The following is a 19,732-nucleotide window of genomic DNA, read 5'->3' as shown; positions in this document are numbered from 1 at the left end:
ATTTTTTTGCAAAAACTTCAAACCAAATCGTATTTGGTCAACAAGCTTAACGGAATACCACAACAATCCATCCCCCTACATAAAGCTAAGCTACCAAACAAAGCTTTTATATGATAATTATTGGGTGACGCGAAATTTCGACAGACTGAAGCGTGAATCGGACTCCAAAAAGCGTGCTAGGCAGAAATTCTCCTCCACTTGCCTAAATTTTGTGAAGATTCATTTTCATTCCAGAATCTTGCGGAAACAAATGGCCTTCATCTTGCCATCTCATCATTTCCCCAATTTTATATTTCTTATGCTGATTTTTTGTCTCCGCATAAATTTTGAGGAAAACATTTTTTCTTTGATAACCCAAGAAAGTACGTCAGATTGTTTTCATTCCCTGTCTCTGGAAAGAAAATCCAGATTCTTTGAGTTCTTACGTGCATGCTGTGTTGATGGCTCAATTACTATCACCAGTGTGCACAGATATACTCAAACTCCAAAACCCAGTTCAGATTTTTTGTTCGACAAACAGATACCCTTTGTTGGGTAAGCAGAGCGTGAAGTGGAACAGACATGGAGGGAGGAGAGGAAGTCATGGCAGGACGAGGGTTACATATCAAGAATCTGCGTCTTTTGAAGATATTGCAGATGATTATTATGCTTTACTCGGGCTGGTAATAGAATAAATTGATTTAATTCATTTAGTGTATTTGAAGCTTTGATGTTGTTCTGTTGCAGTATCTTTAGTCACGAATGCATAAGCCACAAGCGTGCCAGGAATTAGTCTTTTATCTGCAGAATTTTTCCTCAATTATTGGAGGCAAAATCAAGAAATAACTATTGTGATTTGGAGGAAAAGTAACTGTCTTGAAGTAACTGTCATTTTGAATTTTAAGAAAATCACCTGACTTGATTTGGAGTTTTTTGGACCGTTGAACGATGAATTACTTTCGACACCACATTTTTAAAAGATTACTATCCTAGAAATAACTCTGTTCTTATAATTATCCTAATTGAAGAATGGTGAATTCATCCGTATCAATATTAATCCTGAACTTTAATTAAGTTTTTGGTTCACTAATTTTTTGTATTTACTCGAGCGTAATTGGTGTCCATTATTTAAAATTGTGTCTGCTCGATATTTCCGTGTATTGAATATCATGCTTGATAATTTATTTCTTTGGCGGCGTATTTTACCAGCTTCCAGATGCGACCCCAGAGCAGATAAAAAAGGCATATTATAATTGCATGAAATCTTGCCATCCAGACTTGAGTGGTGATGATCCGGAAACCACAAATTTCTGTATGTTTATAAATGATGTTTATGAGGTTAATTCTTTTCCTGCGGACTCTTTCAAAATTTTGAGCTAGTTCTTGGACCTCATTCATGCTTACAAGTGCCTTTTCAGGTTTTGAGCGATCCTGTGCAGCGAATGGTTTATGATGAAATTCATGGATATACTTTGACAGCAATTAATCCTTTTTTCGATGATTTGAGCACAAAGGATCATGTCTTTGTCGATGAGTTCAGCTGCATAGGTATGTTTAGAGTCTGCAACTTTAGCTATCATCAATTTATTTCATTTAGATCGGTTAGGTTTCTATAATTGATTTTAAAGTCAAATAGGAAAACAAAATTGGAGGGAGGGGAATAAACCAACTTTTCATACCTTTGTTTAAAACCATATCTCAGGTTGCAAGAATTGTGCCAATGTGTGCTCGAGTGTATTTGGCATAGAGGAAGATTTTGGAAGGGCCAGAGTTCACAACCAGTGCGGGAAAGGGGACTCTGTTCAACAGGCAGTCGAAAGCTGGTAGGTTCAAGGTCTATCATAACTCTTCCCATTTGTTTCAGTTGTTTTCCTGCTTTAGTAGAGTGTATCTAGAAAGAGAGGAGGTTTTAAGATAACTGGTACTTCTATCTTCATTTCAGCCCAGTTGATTGTATACATTGGACTTCGGCTGCTCAGCTATCATTGCTTGAAGATGAAATGAGAAGAGTTGAAAGAGTAAATGTAAGAATGTCTCCCAAGAAATTTTGAGCTTGGACCTGCAACTTTTGTTGATATAATTATCTTCTTTCTCTGATGGTATCTGGTTTCGACAAATGTATGAACATAGATTTACATAAATTGCCAATTTGATAAATTGGAAATCGTGTATCAGGTTGCCTTGATGCTCTCTGGAATGGGCTCCGCTTCTGTTGACGTATTTCGCATGGTAAGACCATTTGTCCATCTAACCTGTAAAATTTGCTTTGAGATGAGTGGTAATGTCAAACAAGTCATTTGAATGCAGTCCGGTTGCTTAATAGTTGAAATTACTTATCGAGATAACCATTGAATTTTTTTCCTGTGAAAATGGTATCTTGCTCAATATATTAAACCTAATTAGTCTGTGATTAATGGTGCAGGCAAGCTCTAGATGGGAAAAGAGACAAATCAAAATCCTGGTGAGAATACTACAGCAAAGTTCAGAATGTTTTATTCTAAAATGTGAACGAGGGATATGATACTATTGATGAAGGAAAAAAATTGTTCCGCATCCTATTCTTGGATAGGAAATGTTTATTTTCTCGGTATTCATGAATTTAAAAACAAATGAATCACATGTATTGAGAGTGGTTTATTGAGCAAACAATCAACCATGCAATTTTTTTCTGTAGGGACAAGCTAAAACAAAGATGATGAAGCAGAAAGATTCTGATAAAACTCAATCATTTTGGGACAACCTTTGGGGAAACCCCGAGAGGAAGTATAATAATCAAGGTAAGTGTAAAAAGTTATAATGGCTATTGTATCTCTTGCGTCGATTAAACATGCCATGCATTTCCGATGATACATTCAAATCTCTACCATTTCTTTAGCAACCGGTAGCCAAACGCCAAGGTCTTTTTAAAAGTACATATTTTCTTGGAAACTTATTTCGTTCCTTTCTTTACCTTCCAACAAAAATTATATTCGAGTCTATGTATATATATGGTCTTGAATCGATTGTTCAACAAAATAATGTTTTTGTGGTGGTTTAGCTTCAGAAGTTGAAATGAAAGAGAGGGCATCGCGAGCAGCTGCAGCAGCTCGCCGATGGAGGGAATATTCACGAAAGGGCATGGATAAAGCTCCCACCCGCAAACTTCCTGAAGCTGTCTCCAACGTGGAGTAGTGAACATATTAAATTGACAGTGATCTTTTATGTCTATATTTTACTTTTATATAAATATGAATGTCATGCATGCTGCTCGATTCGAATTCGTAATGTTTATTGTGTCCCAAAATTTATGAAATCTTGTGAACTCTACTGAAAGATTATCAGAATTGTATACAGATCCGATAATGTTGAAACAAGAAATGAAAATATCCATGGCTTGCAAGCTACTGGTACTACTACTTCTACAACATCAATGGAAGCCCGCCAATTGACGGGCTTGCTATTTTATGTATGTTATATTATTATTTTAATGTGTATCTTCCTTCAGTTGCATATAAAAAAAACAAAAAAATTCTTTTTTTCCTATCAAATTATCAATTGGGGTGGTGGCAACTCATGTCATGATTATGGAATACTAATGATGGAGAATAAATCTACCATTTCAATTGTCATGCCGTTTGCTTTACGGGTGAAATATCTTTTAATTATAATTCCCCACCATTTAATTGAGTTAAAAATACCAAAAAAAAAAAAAATTTATTTGTCTATGTCTGATGAAACTTTCTCTGCAAGTCTTGATTCATATAAAAAAAAAATGTTTCTGCATTTTTCTGGATTCACAAATTTTTTTTAGATGAAATTTAGTACACAACATTGAAAATTTAGAACATATACATGATATTGTAGAACAAATTGGTTTAGATCTAGTGCAAACAATAAAATTTTAAGTATATAAACAGAACAATTATAATAATATCATTATTTTCTACACTTTTTTGTGTCATCAAATATCATATATTAATATCCGATCTGAAATAGTTTACACTGAAATATCATATATTAGTTCCACATTTTTTAGTTTTGTGTCAATTTTAATCCGGAAAAAACATGTCATTAATATCAAAATTTGTTATACATGTTTTGGTACTCTAAAATCATATATTAGTGTCGGATCTGAAATATTTAACACTTAAATATCATATATCTATACCAAATTTTCAATGTTTACCGAATTTTTATCCGAAAAAGACGTGTCATTAATATCAAAATTTTTTATATATGTTCAGATTCTCCGAAATCATATATTAGTGTCAGATCTGAAACATTAAGTACTCAAATATAATACACTAATAGCATTTTCTTAAGGTTTTATATCGAATTTTCATCCGGAAAAAACATGTCATTAATATTAAAATGTGTTATACATATTTGAGTGATAAAAAAATCATATATCAATGTCAGATCTAAAATACTTAGTTCTAAAATATCATATATTTGTTTTTGATTTTCAAACGCAATTTCATGTAAAAAAACACATGTTGGCACATGGAACGAAAAAACATTCTTTGTGTGTCAGTCAGACATACCTGCTAAGAAAATGATAATAAAAGATTAAACGCGCATTTAACCATTAAAATGAAAATCTATTGATCATTTGATCTTCGTGACATTGTAAGATAATCTTATTTCGATTGCTTATCCAAAAGAGTGGTGAGAATGAACCCAAAAATCATTGTGGCAGCACGTCGTAACAGAATCTATTTTATTTCTTTAAAAAAATTAAATTTAATGTGGTTTATTACTTATTTTTTGTACCACTTTTAATTTGTAGACTTAGGCAGCAGCTGCAGTATATGCTCAATCTTTGCACCTTTCAAGAAAATGCTTTCCCCCCATGAGTGTGTATATCCAACAAAAAAATGTATCCATTTGAGTGGAATTCGAACGTTGTTAGAGGTGTCCCCATGAGTGTTTTCTTTTTTTCTTACTCTTTTTTCCCTAAGTGAACATTCAAGATTAACACAATAACTTATAAATCAGATGAGTTAAAAAAATCAAATCGGATAAATCTTATTCAAAATGTTAAAAAAATTTATCGAACTTTTATTATTGAACGAAAGAAGATCTAACTACCCATATTTTTATGAAATGCGACACCGGTCATAATTAAAGGATGGATGATTATTGGTATGATTTTATTACCCTTCTTTACCAATTACTGCATTTTCATCTTTTTAAACGCAAGTTTACTTGTTAATGCGGAAAGAAGAGTCGAGAAATTAAACATGAAACATTCAAAATTGTTTCGATTACAGTAGTCGTCATCTGACAGTGGAAGCAACAGTGTGAGCCCAATTTCTGAGATGATCTTTCAACTCCATTTCATTACCAAAAGCTGGAATCCTCCAGTCCATCAATGGGTTCTTTTCATCTTCCAGAAATTCCCATGCTTCCGAAAGATAAGGTCTCGGAACTGATACGTTATCGAGACCCCTATCAGATTCCTCCGCTCTGTTGATTCCAAGTCTTTGAAGCCCTGGGATTATCGAAACAAGTCTGGAATCCTTATCTTCATCAGAAAAGACAAATCCCAGATCCATAAATCCCTTCAATTCCTCGAATTCCAGCTCTGACAAGCTTTTACAACTCCCTTTTCTCCCCAACCTCCTCCTCCTCCTGCTCTTCTGCCCTTCATCACCGGACGGTTCTGTGTGAGAGAGGTAGACACGAGATCCTTTCCTGTTAGTCTCGAATCCCTTTCGATAATTATAGATGTTTGAGTACTCTTCAGTTTCCTGGGTTGATTCCAGGAATTCTTCAATTTCATTGCCTGAAAGTATAGTCTGCAGCTGAGGAACAAGAACTGAATCCGGAGAGGGGGAACCCGACGAATCTGATAAATCTTTCGAACTCAAAAACTGGTCACTCAAAGATTTTCTCATCAGGGTCTTGATGGGCTTAAGCTTTGGTTTCTCAAGAAACTCTTCTTCTCCTCCTACTACTTGAACTTGAAGAACTGGACTTGTTTCAATCGTAGAGCAAGCAAGCTTCTTCTTCGAAAAAACTCCATGGTGATACCAATAAAAATCAAAGAGATTCAGCAGTATCGTCTCTTCGTCGGACATTCTTTGTCCGAACAAGGAAGCGTGTTCCGAGTGTGAGAGAAAAAGAATTTGAACTATATTGGTAGATCTGTGATGCGCACCGAGCACGTAGTGAAAGCCGGCTAATATATGCAATCAGCAGAGGCTTTTACATTTTTGACACTCGATTTGAATTTCAATAATATTAATTATTATAATAATCTTGAAAGATTAAATGGGATCATCAATAATTATTTTTGTTGATTAGTTCACACATCTTTTAATTTCCTTTTTCCCAAAATGTATCAATGGACGTATTTCAATTGTCTCTTTGCGATTTGGTCTTTGTGTTATCAAATTTAAATCTTAATAATTTTAACAATTTTTCGATGTAACGCTGATGTTTTGATATTAGAGTAGGTCTCTTATGAGACGGTCTCACGAATCTTTATCTATGAGACGGGTCAACCCTATCGATATTCACAATAAAAAGTAATAATCTTAGCATAACAAATAATACTTTTTCATGGATGACCCAAATAAGATATCTGTCTCATAAAATACGACTAATAAGACCATCTCACACAAATTTTTACGTTATATTATTACATAAACACTCCATTTTTGTACATAATTTGTCGGCAAGCTGTGGATTCATGAGTGAATTTGTCCAAGTCCACACTTGATTTCAAACGCAATTCATTAACATTTGTTTTATTTTATTATTATTATTATTTCCATATTAGTATTATTTTTTAAAGTAAAAGCCAAAAATTGAGATGTTGTTGTGCCCAATAATTGAAGATGGAAAGTGTGGCCCAATTTTATGCTTAAAGTTGACGAATCATTTAGCTCACATTTTCCGTGAGGTCCACGCGTTTCATTATTGCGCCATTCATTCTCACCAAAAGTTGGCCCACATTTGTCCTATTCTCCACGAAAACCCAAAATTATTTATTTAAAAATCATAGCAACTGAAATTTAATTTCCTCCATTCAAAAACCTGAAAATCCGGTTTAGTTTGATATCTTAATGTCTCAAACCACCGGTTGAAAAAGAACCGAACCGTTTGTGAGTATATTCCAAAAACAGAAACGTATTTTTTTCCTCGAAATAAATGTGGTATTACAATTTTTTTAAAATCAATTAATTTGACCTAATATGAAATATTTATTTAAACTTGTATACAATGAATTTGACCTAATTTGAAATTTTATGAAACCGATATAATATAGTTTGGTTCTGAATTTTATATAACCTGAAATTTACTCTTTTAAATCTTAATTAAATTCTTCTCCAGTACCACGGTCCAATTATCTGGGCCTTGGCCTAATGTGTTGGGCCACTATATCATAAGTCCAATATAACTGGGAAATGGGCAACATCCAGGAATTTAGCTTCACAAGAATTTATTTTAATTATTATTACTGTGCTGAGTTAGTTTTTTTATTTTTAAAAAAGTTAATTTGTTCGAATTCTATTTTTTAAAATTTCAAAATATATTATTTTCTCTCTCGAATTTGTTAGTGTACTAATCCATATCTAATTGATTGAGTTAAATAAAACACAAATGGTTTCTAAGTTGTATAATTGTATATTTATTGAATTAATAAAAATTTACAATATTGTTACCCACTTGATTTTTTATTTACATTTTTGAAAGTCACCCACTTGAAAATTAATCATATATATGCTATGCATTTAATATAAAAGTCCAAATTGATATATGTCAACTTTAAGAGCATCATCAGGAGCGAGACGAGGTGCGGTCTCTTGTAAATACTGTTGATTAAGAAACCAATGAATATGTATAATTATTTGATTTAAAAAAAATTACTTATCTCTAATTAATTATGACTACTAATCGCAAATTTCATTAGTTAATGTTGGCGTATACGTATATACATTTTATACATTATGTGTGTGCATTGTTATTCATGTACAAAAGTGTTTTTATCACGGTAATATGGGTATGTTTTGATTCGTGAGATTAGATGATAAATTGAAATATAAGGATACTATAATCGCACCAACGACATTATCTCAAGTCTATCGATATATATTTTTCTCAGTAAGTATCTTGTGAGACGATCTCACTGATCTATTTTCATGAGGCGGATCAATCCGATTCATATTTAAAGTAAAAAATAATACGTTTAGCATATAAATTAATATTTTTTTATGAATCGAATTGAGTTAGATATCCGTCTCATAACACATGAGTTGTGTTTTTTCATTAGTGCATTATTCAATCAGTCAGATCATAACATTGTTTGATGCTAGAAGAAAACAAATTTGTATATTATTTGAAAAGTAATAAACAAATTTGTATATTATTTAAAAATAATATTTCTAATATCATGATTTTAGTAGAATTTATGATAATGGAACTCGTAACAGCTATATTACGATGTGTATTGAATATATCTCCGAACTGACGCAGTAGCATTCAAACTACATTAATCAATTAAATCACATTAGTCAAATAATGTGTCTGGGTGATAGGAGCACCTACAAAAGTGTCATTATTATGAATCAAACTCATAAATATTCACCAAACGTTCCCATACTTCATCAACATGAATACAGACATTTAATATAATTTATTGTCATTAAGTCCACGTAAAGACACACATACTATATTAATCAACACAAAAGGACCGGAAACCCGGTCTCCTCCAATTGGATAAGGCTTCACAACGAATCACTCGGAAATTGGGGGGTTTTTAATAATGCTGTTCATAGCAATTAATTGAGGTGCCTGTGTTTATATTTGTAATTATTATAAATTCAATTTAATATTTTTAAATTTATTACTAGATGACATCATGCGGTTAATACTTGACATCATAATTTTTTTCTATCTCGAATTTTTTTCACCATATGTCAATAAATAAATTTATGTGAACTTTATACCCTTTTTTATTTTCTCATTATTCATTTAATAAAAACCACACCATAGTAGGAGGCCTATTTCTTTCTTTCTTTTCTCTTTTTTTTTATGATGATCAAATGGGAACCCGCAATTGCTGCTTTTATGTGTGTATTGGGTAAATTTTCAAGTTAATACAGTAACTGTGGGGACCCGGACGCTAATCCATGGCTTAATCATTATTAACGTCAAATAACAATTAAGAAAAGTGGCACTAAAAATTTTCTTTTTACAAATGCAATGTGGAAACGTAATGTACATATAAATCTAAAAGTACAAGTCCTGCACTAAATACATTTACTAGGTTCAACGACGTATCGATGCTGAATCCTAATCTACTTCTGAGTCCGGATCTCCACGCTAACTAGTCCTAACTCGTTCTCTTCTTGATCCCGATCATGTCCCACCTGTTGTCATGCACACATACCAACAAGACAACAGCCGAATAACTCCGGTGAGAATTACATTCTCAGTATAAACCATGTATTCATGCAATCATACAGACAATACAAAAGCATATAACAGGCATTCATAACATGTATCAAAATCAGAAACATGAATCAATATCAATAATAAATCCTATTATAAAGATGTACCATAATCAGGAGCATAATTCAATATCAAGCAATGAATCACTCTCCGTGATTCTCAGACTCAGACTCGACTCAGTCCTAATCTAGGGATCCCGATCTGAATAAGAACATACACCCACCTACACTCCCGATCGGGGTGGTGGTACGTTCTTATTCACGGACTTTGGCCCTTTCCATATCGAACATCAGTAATAGAAGCAACTCCAATTCTATCCACTTCGATATGACCAAACGTCCGATGTCCTGACCTATCCGTCAAAGACTATGGCACTTCCGCCATATTCTTATCCTGTGACAATGTGCAATGTGCCAGTGACGATTCTATCACTATCCGGCACTTATGTCACAAGATGACTCATCTAATACTCGTCTAAAATCAATAGAGCAAGCATATCAATTCATTAATTGCAAATATCAATGCAATAAAATAAAGTATGTGATTTAGGGAAACTCGAGTCAAACCTCACTCGAGTTGTGCAATCCCAACTCAACATTAATTTATACCTTTATCTTCTCGCTCTGACGAAGATGAAGTTTCGCATTCAACTCTGTCCATACCCAATCTGACAATGACGATATCGAACAGGCACAATATCAATATATAACTCAATTCAGGACCTGTTCTGATCAATACTCAAATTAAATTACAATATGATTAATGTCAATCGACATACGGTACAACAATACAATCCCAATCAATCGTGAATTTGATCAATATCAATCTACTGATGTTTCGACGGCATAACAATACAGTTTCGATAACCCCGTCAAGCTCAACATCACAAATATAATACCAGATCAATATCAGTATCACTAATAATCAATAACAAGACAACTCTGATAGTGAATCTCAATCATATCAACTCTGAAAATCATAAGAATCACATAGACAGTCTGTTATTCGATCTGACTTCAATTATATACTGATCAGTATATCCAGAACACATAATAACAAGCAAATCACAATTTCCTCAATATCATAATTTCAAATCATGTCTAAACGTAACAAAACTTACGTTCAGCAGTAGCGGTCAATGAGAGGAGCACGGTACTGTGCNCCTGAATTTTCGTCCAAAGCCTCTCGCGCATATGCGCCACTTCATCACGCGCATGTGCGCGCAAGGTTCTGTTATCGTAACTTAGCTTCACAACTGCTGGCACATATGCGCGCCTCATCTTGGCGCATATGCGCCAGAGTCTCTGGACTCATTTTTTTGGCTACCGATCTTCTTGCGCATGTGCGCGCGTTCGGGTCGCGCGTATGCGCCATTAGCTCTGTCCTTGCCCAACACAGTATCATATGCTATCACCAATCATGTCCCAAAAATTATCCTTAAATAATTACATCAATTTATAATTGAATAATTGTGGATTAACAAAATGAAATCTCGGGCATTACAGTAACATACAAATCACACTATCTAAATAAACCTCACCAAGAAAACTATGTGCAATAGGTTCAGACTTGCTCGAAAATGTGTTGGTAAAATGAATCAAATATATGTCAATTATTTATCTACTTCATCAACTTAAACATCTCCGGAGAGACAGGCAACTTTTTTCTAGAATCTAAAGCACATAATATACACCAGGTAGCCGTCAAAGGACATGTGTTGCAGGAACATAATAGTTGCATACCTAAAATAATATTTTGTTATTTTAAATTTTAATTTTATATGATTTATTTATCTTGAAATGAAAGAAAAATAATATCAATATAGAAATATCTTTAAATATGTTAAATTGTAAATCATTTTCATAGAATCTAAAGAATGAAAATTAAGAAAAATTAAAGTTGTTAAATTTGAAGTTACAGGACTAATGAGTTTTAACTTTAATATATTATACATAAATATAGATTAATTTACAATTATCTATACGTATTGGTACGTATACACCTCAGATAAAAGTATAAAACGTATATAATAAACTCTAATAATTGCGTTAGTGATGGGCCCTAAAAAATATCTAGAAAAATAATAGTATACTCCAATGAGAATTATTCAATATATTTTTTAAATTTAAAAAAAATGAATTGGGTTTCACGTCCATAATAAATTACTCTCATCGCCAATCTGTCGATATGACCACACCATAATAATATATATATATATATATAACCCAATACTGATCACCACCACCACCACCTCCAGCTCCTCCGCCACCAACTCCCCGGCAGCCCTCCCACGCCACCCCCACCCTATCTGAGGAAAGATATATTATAAACACATGCATACAGAAGCAGTGGTCTTCATGGATAGGTGTCTTTTCACGAACTAAAAGGTTGTCTGTCTCTCTTTCTACATAGGATAATTTTTTTTATCTTACTGGGAATTAATGGAAGAATGCTACGATCATGAGTCTGAAGAGGATTTTAGTACTAAAACTCCAGAAAACATACTATCTGGTGATGAAGATGCTTACATCCCTCCTCCAAGAAGAAGGTTTGATAGCATAAAGTAGTCCTGCAGTTTTCTTATAATTCGAGTAGCTCGCAGGTATACTAAAGTGCATTTTTGGGGTAAATTTTTTGCTCCGAATTTTGAATGCGCAGTGGAAGGGGTGCACGAAAGAGGGTGGTGACAGTGCCGATTGCCGGCGGCGGCGATGGATACCGGAGTAGAGGAGAGGTGTATCCGCCGCCGGATTCTTGGTCGTGGAGAAAATACGGGCAAAAGCCTATCAAAGGCTCACCTTACCCCAGGTAATTAATCAATTAATTACCCATTTTTCTGGATTTTTAATTTTTATCGAATTCAAGATGTTGTGGTTGCCGGCGGGAAGTAGGTGGTTGCTTTTGATTATTATTATTATTAGAGGCGGCTGTGTTCTAACATCTCATTCAATGAATTATGGGTATAGTAGTTGAACACATAATTAACTTTGTTTAAAATTCATGTCATGTAATAAATATTTTGAAATTTTAAATAAAATAAATTTATATTTTAACAGGTGATCATATATGAAATTTAAATTTATTTGTCTTATTAATTTAAATGGGCTTGTTTTACTCATGCATATTCGACTATACTAATTGGTGCATGTGCTTCACATATATGGATAAAGGAAATTTAGTTGTATAGATGAATTTTAACCTATACTAGTTTATAACGAAAGGGTCTTCGAGAAATTTTGTGGTTCTTTTTATAAATATTCCTTTATATATTTTGAGTACATTGTGTGAATAAGCTGCTGGCATAAAATTTTGACAGCCAAAGTATTTTTTAGGGGAAGTTGTGAAAAATCCTCAATCAAACTATTTTTTTGGGTTCACTTCCTATTCACAAAATTGTGGTACTATGTCATACAAATTGTGGTACACTTTATGTGGAAATGTGGTACACTTCACGTGGAAATGTGGTACTAAAAAAGTACACAAGAACTGAAAAAAAAAACGACGGCGGGAGATTGAAGGTCAATTTCCTTATTTTTGTAATGATTAACCAAGAATCCCATCAAATAGACAAGACAATATAAAAAATCTATTATTGCATGGCAGGGGATATTATAGATGTAGCAGCTCGAAAGGCTGCCCAGCCAGAAAACAAGTAGAGCGAAGCCGCCATGATTCCACCACTATACTCATCACCTACTCTTCGGACCACAACCACACTCTCCCCGCCTCCAAAAACCACCACCCCGCTTCTGGTGCCACTTCACCCTCTTCCTACACCGCCACCATAACTACTCCGCCGAACTTCCCTCTAGATCAAGAAAGTACTGCTGCTAATTCCTCCACCCACATAGATATCCAGCTGTCTGACGACGGCTACTACTCCGAGCTTGCGGGTGAGCTCGGGTGGCTTTGTGAAATGGGGTCCACCATGATGGACGGTAACACACTGGTGGGGCCTGTCTGTGCAGGCCACCCTGAAATGGAGGCGTTCATGCCCATCAGAGAAGAGGATAAGCTTCTGTTTGGTGATCTTGGAGACCTACCGGAATATTCTTTGGTTTTCGGGCGTGTAAATACAGCAGGTCATGTTGCGGTGGCACAGGATAACTTCTTATAACGTGGGATGAGTATATAACTAGATAGTACTGGAGAATATTGAGAGCTGCATGTTTCCCATCATTTGTTTCTTTTTTTCCCCCATTTACTGTAAAGATCTCAAGAAACCACTACAAAAACCACTACAAGAAAAATGATTTTTCGCAGCACGTCATCAACGGCGTGCATTAAAAGCACGCTGCGAATATTAGTAAATTTACCGCTGCGTTTTCGACTCTGGCATCTGTGAATCTCTCCTAAAAACCTTCGAGCATGTATAAAACTATTCCGAGGAGAATAACTATGATGACAGTAAATAGGGTAACAATGGAGTAAATATATAACACCTCTCGAAAATGCTCTTTTATTATTTGATAATAAAGTAATAAACTTTCGTTTATATTTCTATTTGGTTCCCCGTGAATTATTTTGATTTTAATAGATAAATCTATTTTTAAGTGTTTGAAGTAAAATTAGTTACGAAATCGAAACTTCTAATTTAATCGTTCATTCCACATATGCGAGCGTGTATGTTTGCATGTAGAATGAAATTTTTTTATCTTGTGATTAGGTAAATAATATTTTACAAGGTGGCATGGGTTTTTCTAAATCTCACATATTTACACAGAAGATTAGGCAAACTAAAAACATAAGAGGGAAATTAGAAATATAAAGCGTGGAAAGTAAACAATACAAGAAATTTTATATATAGTATTTCGAAATTAAATTTTACTCCACTGTTCATTCGATTTCAGAAGATTCCACTAAGATATATCTGTTTCTGATATTGAATTGATCCAATCGGCTTATTTTTTCAAATCTGTCGAGTGTTTGGCTCTCCATTCCTCTTTGGACGACTTTTCCAACTGTTGATAAATTTTTGAATCAAGTACTTGCAGCCACACAAATAAAAACTAATTACTAGAAATATAGGTGTTAAAAAAATATAAAGAATATTCGAGTTAATGTTTGATGCGATCAATTCTTATCAGACAATAATTACCAACATCGAATGTTTTGTATGAGAGTGAAATTTAAGCATTTCAATAAAGCACGAACCTACAGATAGGGCATTTCCCCTGGCTCTTCACCCACGGCACGATGCAGTCCTCGTGAAACATATGGTCGCAAGGAGTCGACGTGACAAATTGTCTAGTCTCGAAATCTTCCAAGCAAACTGCACACCTTTTACCTATATTGTCTTGCAGGATGTTTTTGGTGTCACTGCTGGTAGATTTGTTGCCTAGTCTCCTGATTATATTGCTCATGTGTGGGTTGTAGAGTTGTTTCCTTAGCTTATTGATGGCTTTGTTTTGATCTTCTTGACTCAGTCTCGATTCTTCCTCTGCTGGGGTTTGATCATATGGGTTGTAATACGTGCCACTGGTTCCAGGAGAGGTGTTTCGGAATCTGGGATGCGGATCATAAGCTTCGATGAGAAGGTACTGCACTGGTGCATGAGGGAGTGCTGTTGATGGCAAACTGCATTAAGTAAAATAATAAAAATGGGTTAGATACAACTTGTTTTTTTATTATTCCAATAGTGTTTCTGCAACTTGAACTTTTTTTTTAAATTTAAGAAGCACAGCACCAGACTACCGGCCAACCGGCCTCCAGCAGAGTCATCCCTGAAGGGATGGTCGATTCGCAACGCGTGAAGCATTGAGATTTTACCTGACAATTCCATAATTAGATCCTCCTCCTGTAAATATGTCGTTAGCAAACCAAGAAGGATCTCTCGTGCTCCATCTTGAATTCTTGCAGACAAAAAGGGCCAGAAAGTACCAAATAAAGTTAGATAAACAGCCTAAGAAATAAGAATAAGTCAAGGTAAGGGTGTGAAAATTAGAGATAAAACCATAGTTCGCCGAGCCGGAACATAGTCCAGTAAATGAGGCGTCGATTGATTCAGGCTACGATTACTAGGGACATATTCCCCATAATCTTGTCCAGGTTGTCGATTTTCCGGCGGCCAGAGATTGCTGGAGCTTCTTCTACTCATAGTGATGATGTAAAATGAATTCCTAAAATGAGGAATCTGTTTCCATCAACTTTACCTTTGTTTATGCAAAACTTTATTTCAATTGAAAGATGCTCTTCTATGCGTGGATAAAAAAGATTCATCACTCATCAGTTGGATTATGAAGCAAAGAATTTGATTCTTTAAAAAGAGTCAAAATGGTTTTTCTGCCACCCTCTAAAGTTGAAATCAGAAGGTTTAGAGCCAAATTAATTGATATCAACTAATATTAATAATCACAAGAGCTAATCAAGCTCCTGCCATCCACCTTCTCTACCGAGGCATGAAATAATGCAAAAAATAATGATCACAGAAATATACAAACAGTTTGAAAGATTACTTCTCACCTGGCAGAACCTTTTATCACACCTTTGGGTGTAAATTCACAAGAAGGATTAGGGTAGTTTTCAATAGCAACAAGTGTATCCAAGCTCAGTTACCGTTTGCGTAATTTACCCTTGAATATAAATTTAGATCCTAATAAACTCAACAGGGTCTTTTTCCTAAGCCGTTTTTACGAAAATAAATTTAATTGTATTTGGATCGAAAGAGTTTGTATACATTGAACACCTTTCCACACTTAACAAAATTACAATGGAAAAAATAAAGTTAAAGAGGTACATCAGAATTGCAGCGTGATCACATGCAGCTAGTAAACCATAGACTCTTCATTGCTCATTCAACTTCTAACTTTTCAACATCTCCAAGGTTGATTTGTGTCGAATGATTTAATAGATATCAAATCTAAAATTTAAATCCATCGCATTTATTTGGATATTCTTGAAATTATTGGGCTTGGACTTCGAATCCTGATGTCAAAAGCAGCTGTAGCATGATAAAAATGATAAAATCACGCGTCCAATAGAGAAATTGAAGTATTCCTGTTAACACATACCTCAATTCATAGCTTCCGTCTTCTGAGCATGATGAAAACATGAAGGTCGTTTGATACATAATATGCAATCATTCTGTGTCTAGATCCTTGTAGAAACATATTGATACTACATAGTACACCGTATACTCTTATGATTCTTGATGCTTTCTTGATGAGAGTTGGGTGACCTATACAGAACAAGAAAAAAAAAATTGTAATTAAAACATGAAAGCTGTTTCAAGTTTCAACCCTTGATTTCACAAGTTCTCACTGCAGGATGCTCTGCATCAACTTATCCACTGTAAAGTTAACTGAATCAGAAGTAACTTAGCAATAAAAGTATGCATAGCAACTCAAGAAAGATCTGACAACAACTCCAAAGAGAAAAAAAACCAAGGGAACTTTCTAGCAGCAAAGTCATGTATGTAAATCTACTTGAAAGGATCTCAAGATTCCAGAAATGCTTCAATATAAATTCTCAAAAACGAATGGAAAAGCAAATAAACATGTAGCCACTTGCGACAAAAACTTGATAAATTGATAAGAGACAAAAATCAGTTAAATGGAATCAGGCAAACAAATCAATCTTTCTTAGAAAATGAACGGAAACGAGATCCCTGAACCCTTGAAAATCCACACAAATCCAAATAAAGAAGTCATTTTTAATTGTTTAAAACTTACCAGGCACGATGCTACATCATCTCCTATACCCTAGGGGAGGACTAGCTGAAAATGTACCACCAAAGGGGCCAGATATCCTAAAAGATTTTTCATTCTTGACTTTACCAGAACTCACCACAGCTGCATATTCCTTCCCGGAAGTGATGGAATCGGCTAGTATCTCTAACAGTTATTTCTCTCTTAGCAATGATTGTCATGTATTTTAGAGCCGTGTGACAATCGCCACAAACCCTCAAGTTCTTAGTTACAATTATAGGTTTGTTAGATTTAAGGCTAATAATGGCAAATGCTACAGCAAGCTTCTCACTATGATAGAGAAGAATCCTTTCCTTCTCCTCCTCTTCTACGTCTTGGTAAACAAAATCGGACTCTGCACTATAGCCCATTAATTTCATCTCTGTATCAAGTTCATCCAGTTTCTTATTTATCATAGCAGACTGTGGATGAGACCTATCCCCGCCAACAAAGGCGTGGATAGTTCCATTTACTTCTGTCCAACTGCATCCCGGTCTCTTCTTAAAGCCCAAATCCTTCTGCTTAATTCTAACAACAGCAGCATCGTCCCATCTATGTGCAGTGGTATACAAATTGAATAGAAGAACAAAATTTCCAGTACTAGAAGGTCCCAAACTTTGAATTCTCTTATTGACTTCTTCTCCAAGTTCAATGTTTTTATGAATCCTACATGCTGCTAATAACGCATTCCATAGGTGAGCATCAGGCTCAAATGGCATAGTACTGACAAAATTGTGAGCCACATCCAAAAGACCAGCACGGCCCAACAGATCAACCATGCAGAAGTAATGATCCATCCGTGGTATGATACCGAATTCTTGACTCATCACACGAAACAAATGCTTCCCTTCAGAAACAAGTCCAGAATGGCTGCATGCAGACAGGAGAGCAACAAAAGTTACATCATCTGGTTTTTCACCTTCATTCTGCATATCTTGAAACAGCAAAATTGCTTCCTTCCCACATCCATGAATTCCATAACCAACAAGCATCGCATTCCATGAGACCACATCCCTTCCATGCATCTTGTCAAAGACAAGCCTAGCCTCTTCTATCTTACCACACTTATTATACATGTCTATTAAAGCATTAGACAGCGACACATCTGACACAAATCCCCGCACCACTGAGTAACCATGACCACAGGTCCCATGTTGCAGAGCAGATAAATGAGAGCAGGCAGGTAAAAAGCCCATCATAGTTGCCAATTCAGGCTCAAACCCTGATAATTGCATCTTATGGAACATTTGCAAAGCTTCCTGCGCATTGCCGTTTTGAACATAGCCAGAGATTATGGCACTATAAGAGACAGAATCTTTAGTCTGCATTTCTTCAAAGAACTCTATACTGTAGTTCATCGACCCACACTTTGCATACAATGAAAGCAGCGTATTACACACTATTACATCCGAGACATGACCTGACTTGACCGCGTAACAGTGCATCTGTTCACCAGCATTCGAATCATTCAGCTTAGCACAACCACGAATAACAGTTGCAAGCATAACAGGTGAGGAAGTTTCGCTAGCTTCCATTCTCATCTTTTTAAACAATTCTAAACCTTCTTCCACATAGTCACATGTAACAAAAGCTCCAATCATAGCACTCCAAGTGATCTCATTTTTTGACGCCATTGTTTTGAATAGATGCTTTGCATGTACCAACTGCCCACACTTCCCATACACATCCAGAAGCCCAGTGCCTACCACTACATCAGCATGAAAATCCCTTCTCACGCAAAAACCATGAGCAGCTTTTCCTTCTCTCAACCTACATGTCTCTGCAATAGAGGGCAGAATCGCCACAATAGTAGAAGAGTTTGGTTCTACACCCTTGTTCTGCATCTCCGAAACCAGCCCAATCGCATCCAAACATAGCCCGTGTAATGAAAAGCCCGCGGCCATAGCATTCCAGGCCACTACATCCCTCTGAGGCATTCCATCAAACATCTCCCTCGCCTCCACCAGGCAGCCACACTTCACGTAAAAGTCAACCAATGCGGTACACACGTAAACATCATTTTCAAGATTATATCTTTTCGCATGCCCATGAATCTTTACACCCATGTCTATATCCTGCAAAGTAGAACATGCCTTCAGCACAAAAGGATAGGTGTAATTTGTAGGTTTGACACCAGAATCCACCATTTCATTATACAAATCAACGGCCTTTTCAAAAGGTCCATCCCATGCATAAGCTCTAATAATCTGATTCCATAATATAGTCTTGTTTTTTCTCGAAGGATTTGGAATCGAATTGAAGACTCGATGTGCAAGTTGAGGCCTGCTGCATGAAAGGTAGAAACGCACGAGCTTGTCACGATATGGTGATTGAGAACCAAAATCTTCACCGTTCAGTTTGAGGATACGCTGGTGAATTATTTTACCTTGTTTGAGTGATTTTGATCCAATGCAAGCCTCAAGAAGTTGCAACCAACAATTGACGTTGGAGACCAAGCCCGTGCTTGGCATAATGCAAATAGCAATTGGCAGACTCAAGGTTCGTCTTCACCACTTATGGACCATATTGCAAATTATGTACTTGTGAACCCCAACCGTTCTATTTTCTTATTCCATTAATCTCATAATTATCTCCCCGACTCCCCCACGAACTATCCATCAAGCCTA

The 19,732-nt window shown here is 35.4% G+C and overlaps 4 protein-coding genes and 1 long non-coding RNA gene across 8 annotated transcripts; 3 read left to right on the top strand and 2 right to left on the bottom strand.

Moving 5' to 3' along the window:
• Nucleotides 1-249: 249 nt before the first annotated feature.
• On the top strand, nucleotides 250-3,371 carry LOC140967395 (chaperone protein dnaJ C76, chloroplastic-like). The gene is made up of 9 exons (XM_073427897.1): nucleotides 250-662; nucleotides 1,189-1,317; nucleotides 1,398-1,527; nucleotides 1,682-1,802; nucleotides 1,922-2,003; nucleotides 2,155-2,208; nucleotides 2,402-2,440; nucleotides 2,654-2,756; nucleotides 3,017-3,371. The coding sequence occupies exons 1-9, from the start codon at nucleotides 441-443 to the stop codon at nucleotides 3,148-3,150; spliced, it is 1,014 nt and encodes a 337-aa protein (XP_073283998.1). The 5' UTR covers nucleotides 250-440; the 3' UTR covers nucleotides 3,151-3,371.
• A 1,822-nt stretch (nucleotides 3,372-5,193) lies between these two features.
• Nucleotides 5,194-6,147, bottom strand: LOC140967412 (uncharacterized). Its single transcript, XM_073427921.1, has one exon. The coding sequence runs from the start codon at nucleotides 6,039-6,041 to the stop codon at nucleotides 5,238-5,240; it is 804 nt and encodes a 267-aa protein (XP_073284022.1). The 5' UTR covers nucleotides 6,042-6,147; the 3' UTR covers nucleotides 5,194-5,237.
• A 5,473-nt stretch (nucleotides 6,148-11,620) lies between these two features.
• On the top strand, nucleotides 11,621-13,677 carry LOC140967414 (probable WRKY transcription factor 69). Its single transcript, XM_073427924.1, has 3 exons — nucleotides 11,621-11,968; nucleotides 12,079-12,228; nucleotides 13,024-13,677. The coding sequence occupies exons 1-3, from the start codon at nucleotides 11,862-11,864 to the stop codon at nucleotides 13,535-13,537; spliced, it is 771 nt and encodes a 256-aa protein (XP_073284025.1). The 5' UTR covers nucleotides 11,621-11,861; the 3' UTR covers nucleotides 13,538-13,677.
• Nucleotides 13,678-14,604: 927 nt separating this feature from the next.
• Nucleotides 14,605-16,052, top strand: LOC140967389 (uncharacterized). The gene is made up of 3 exons (XR_012173570.1): nucleotides 14,605-14,745; nucleotides 14,847-14,957; nucleotides 15,096-16,052. It is a non-coding gene; the product is annotated as an uncharacterized lncRNA (long non-coding RNA).
• LOC140967386 (pentatricopeptide repeat-containing protein At3g16610) lies at nucleotides 15,112-19,732 on the bottom strand. Of its 4 annotated transcripts, none has more exons than XM_073427881.1 (4): nucleotides 17,091-19,732; nucleotides 16,431-16,597; nucleotides 15,374-15,539; nucleotides 15,112-15,272 (listed from the first exon to the last, which is right to left on the bottom strand). In XM_073427881.1, exon 1 carries the CDS (start codon nucleotides 19,574-19,576, stop codon nucleotides 17,192-17,194), a length of 2,385 nt encoding a protein of 794 aa, XP_073283982.1. In that variant the 5' UTR covers nucleotides 19,577-19,732; the 3' UTR covers nucleotides 15,112-15,272; nucleotides 15,374-15,539; nucleotides 16,431-16,597; nucleotides 17,091-17,191. The 4 variants fall into 4 exon arrangements, with proteins under 4 accessions (XP_073283982.1, XP_073283983.1, XP_073283985.1 ...); XM_073427882.1 differs by lacking the exon at nucleotides 15,112-15,272 and having other exon boundaries at nucleotides 15,401-15,539; nucleotides 17,091-19,391; nucleotides 19,492-19,724; XM_073427884.1 differs by lacking the exon at nucleotides 15,112-15,272 and having other exon boundaries at nucleotides 15,401-15,539; nucleotides 17,091-19,388; nucleotides 19,492-19,724.

The sequence above is a fragment of the Primulina huaijiensis genome, unplaced genomic scaffold (assembly GCF_012295235.1).
Source record: "Primulina huaijiensis isolate GDHJ02 unplaced genomic scaffold, ASM1229523v2 scaffold25037, whole genome shotgun sequence".
Lineage (NCBI taxonomy): Eukaryota > Viridiplantae > Streptophyta > Magnoliopsida > Lamiales > Gesneriaceae > Primulina > Primulina huaijiensis.
This window is presented reverse-complemented; position numbering and strand designations above follow the sequence as displayed.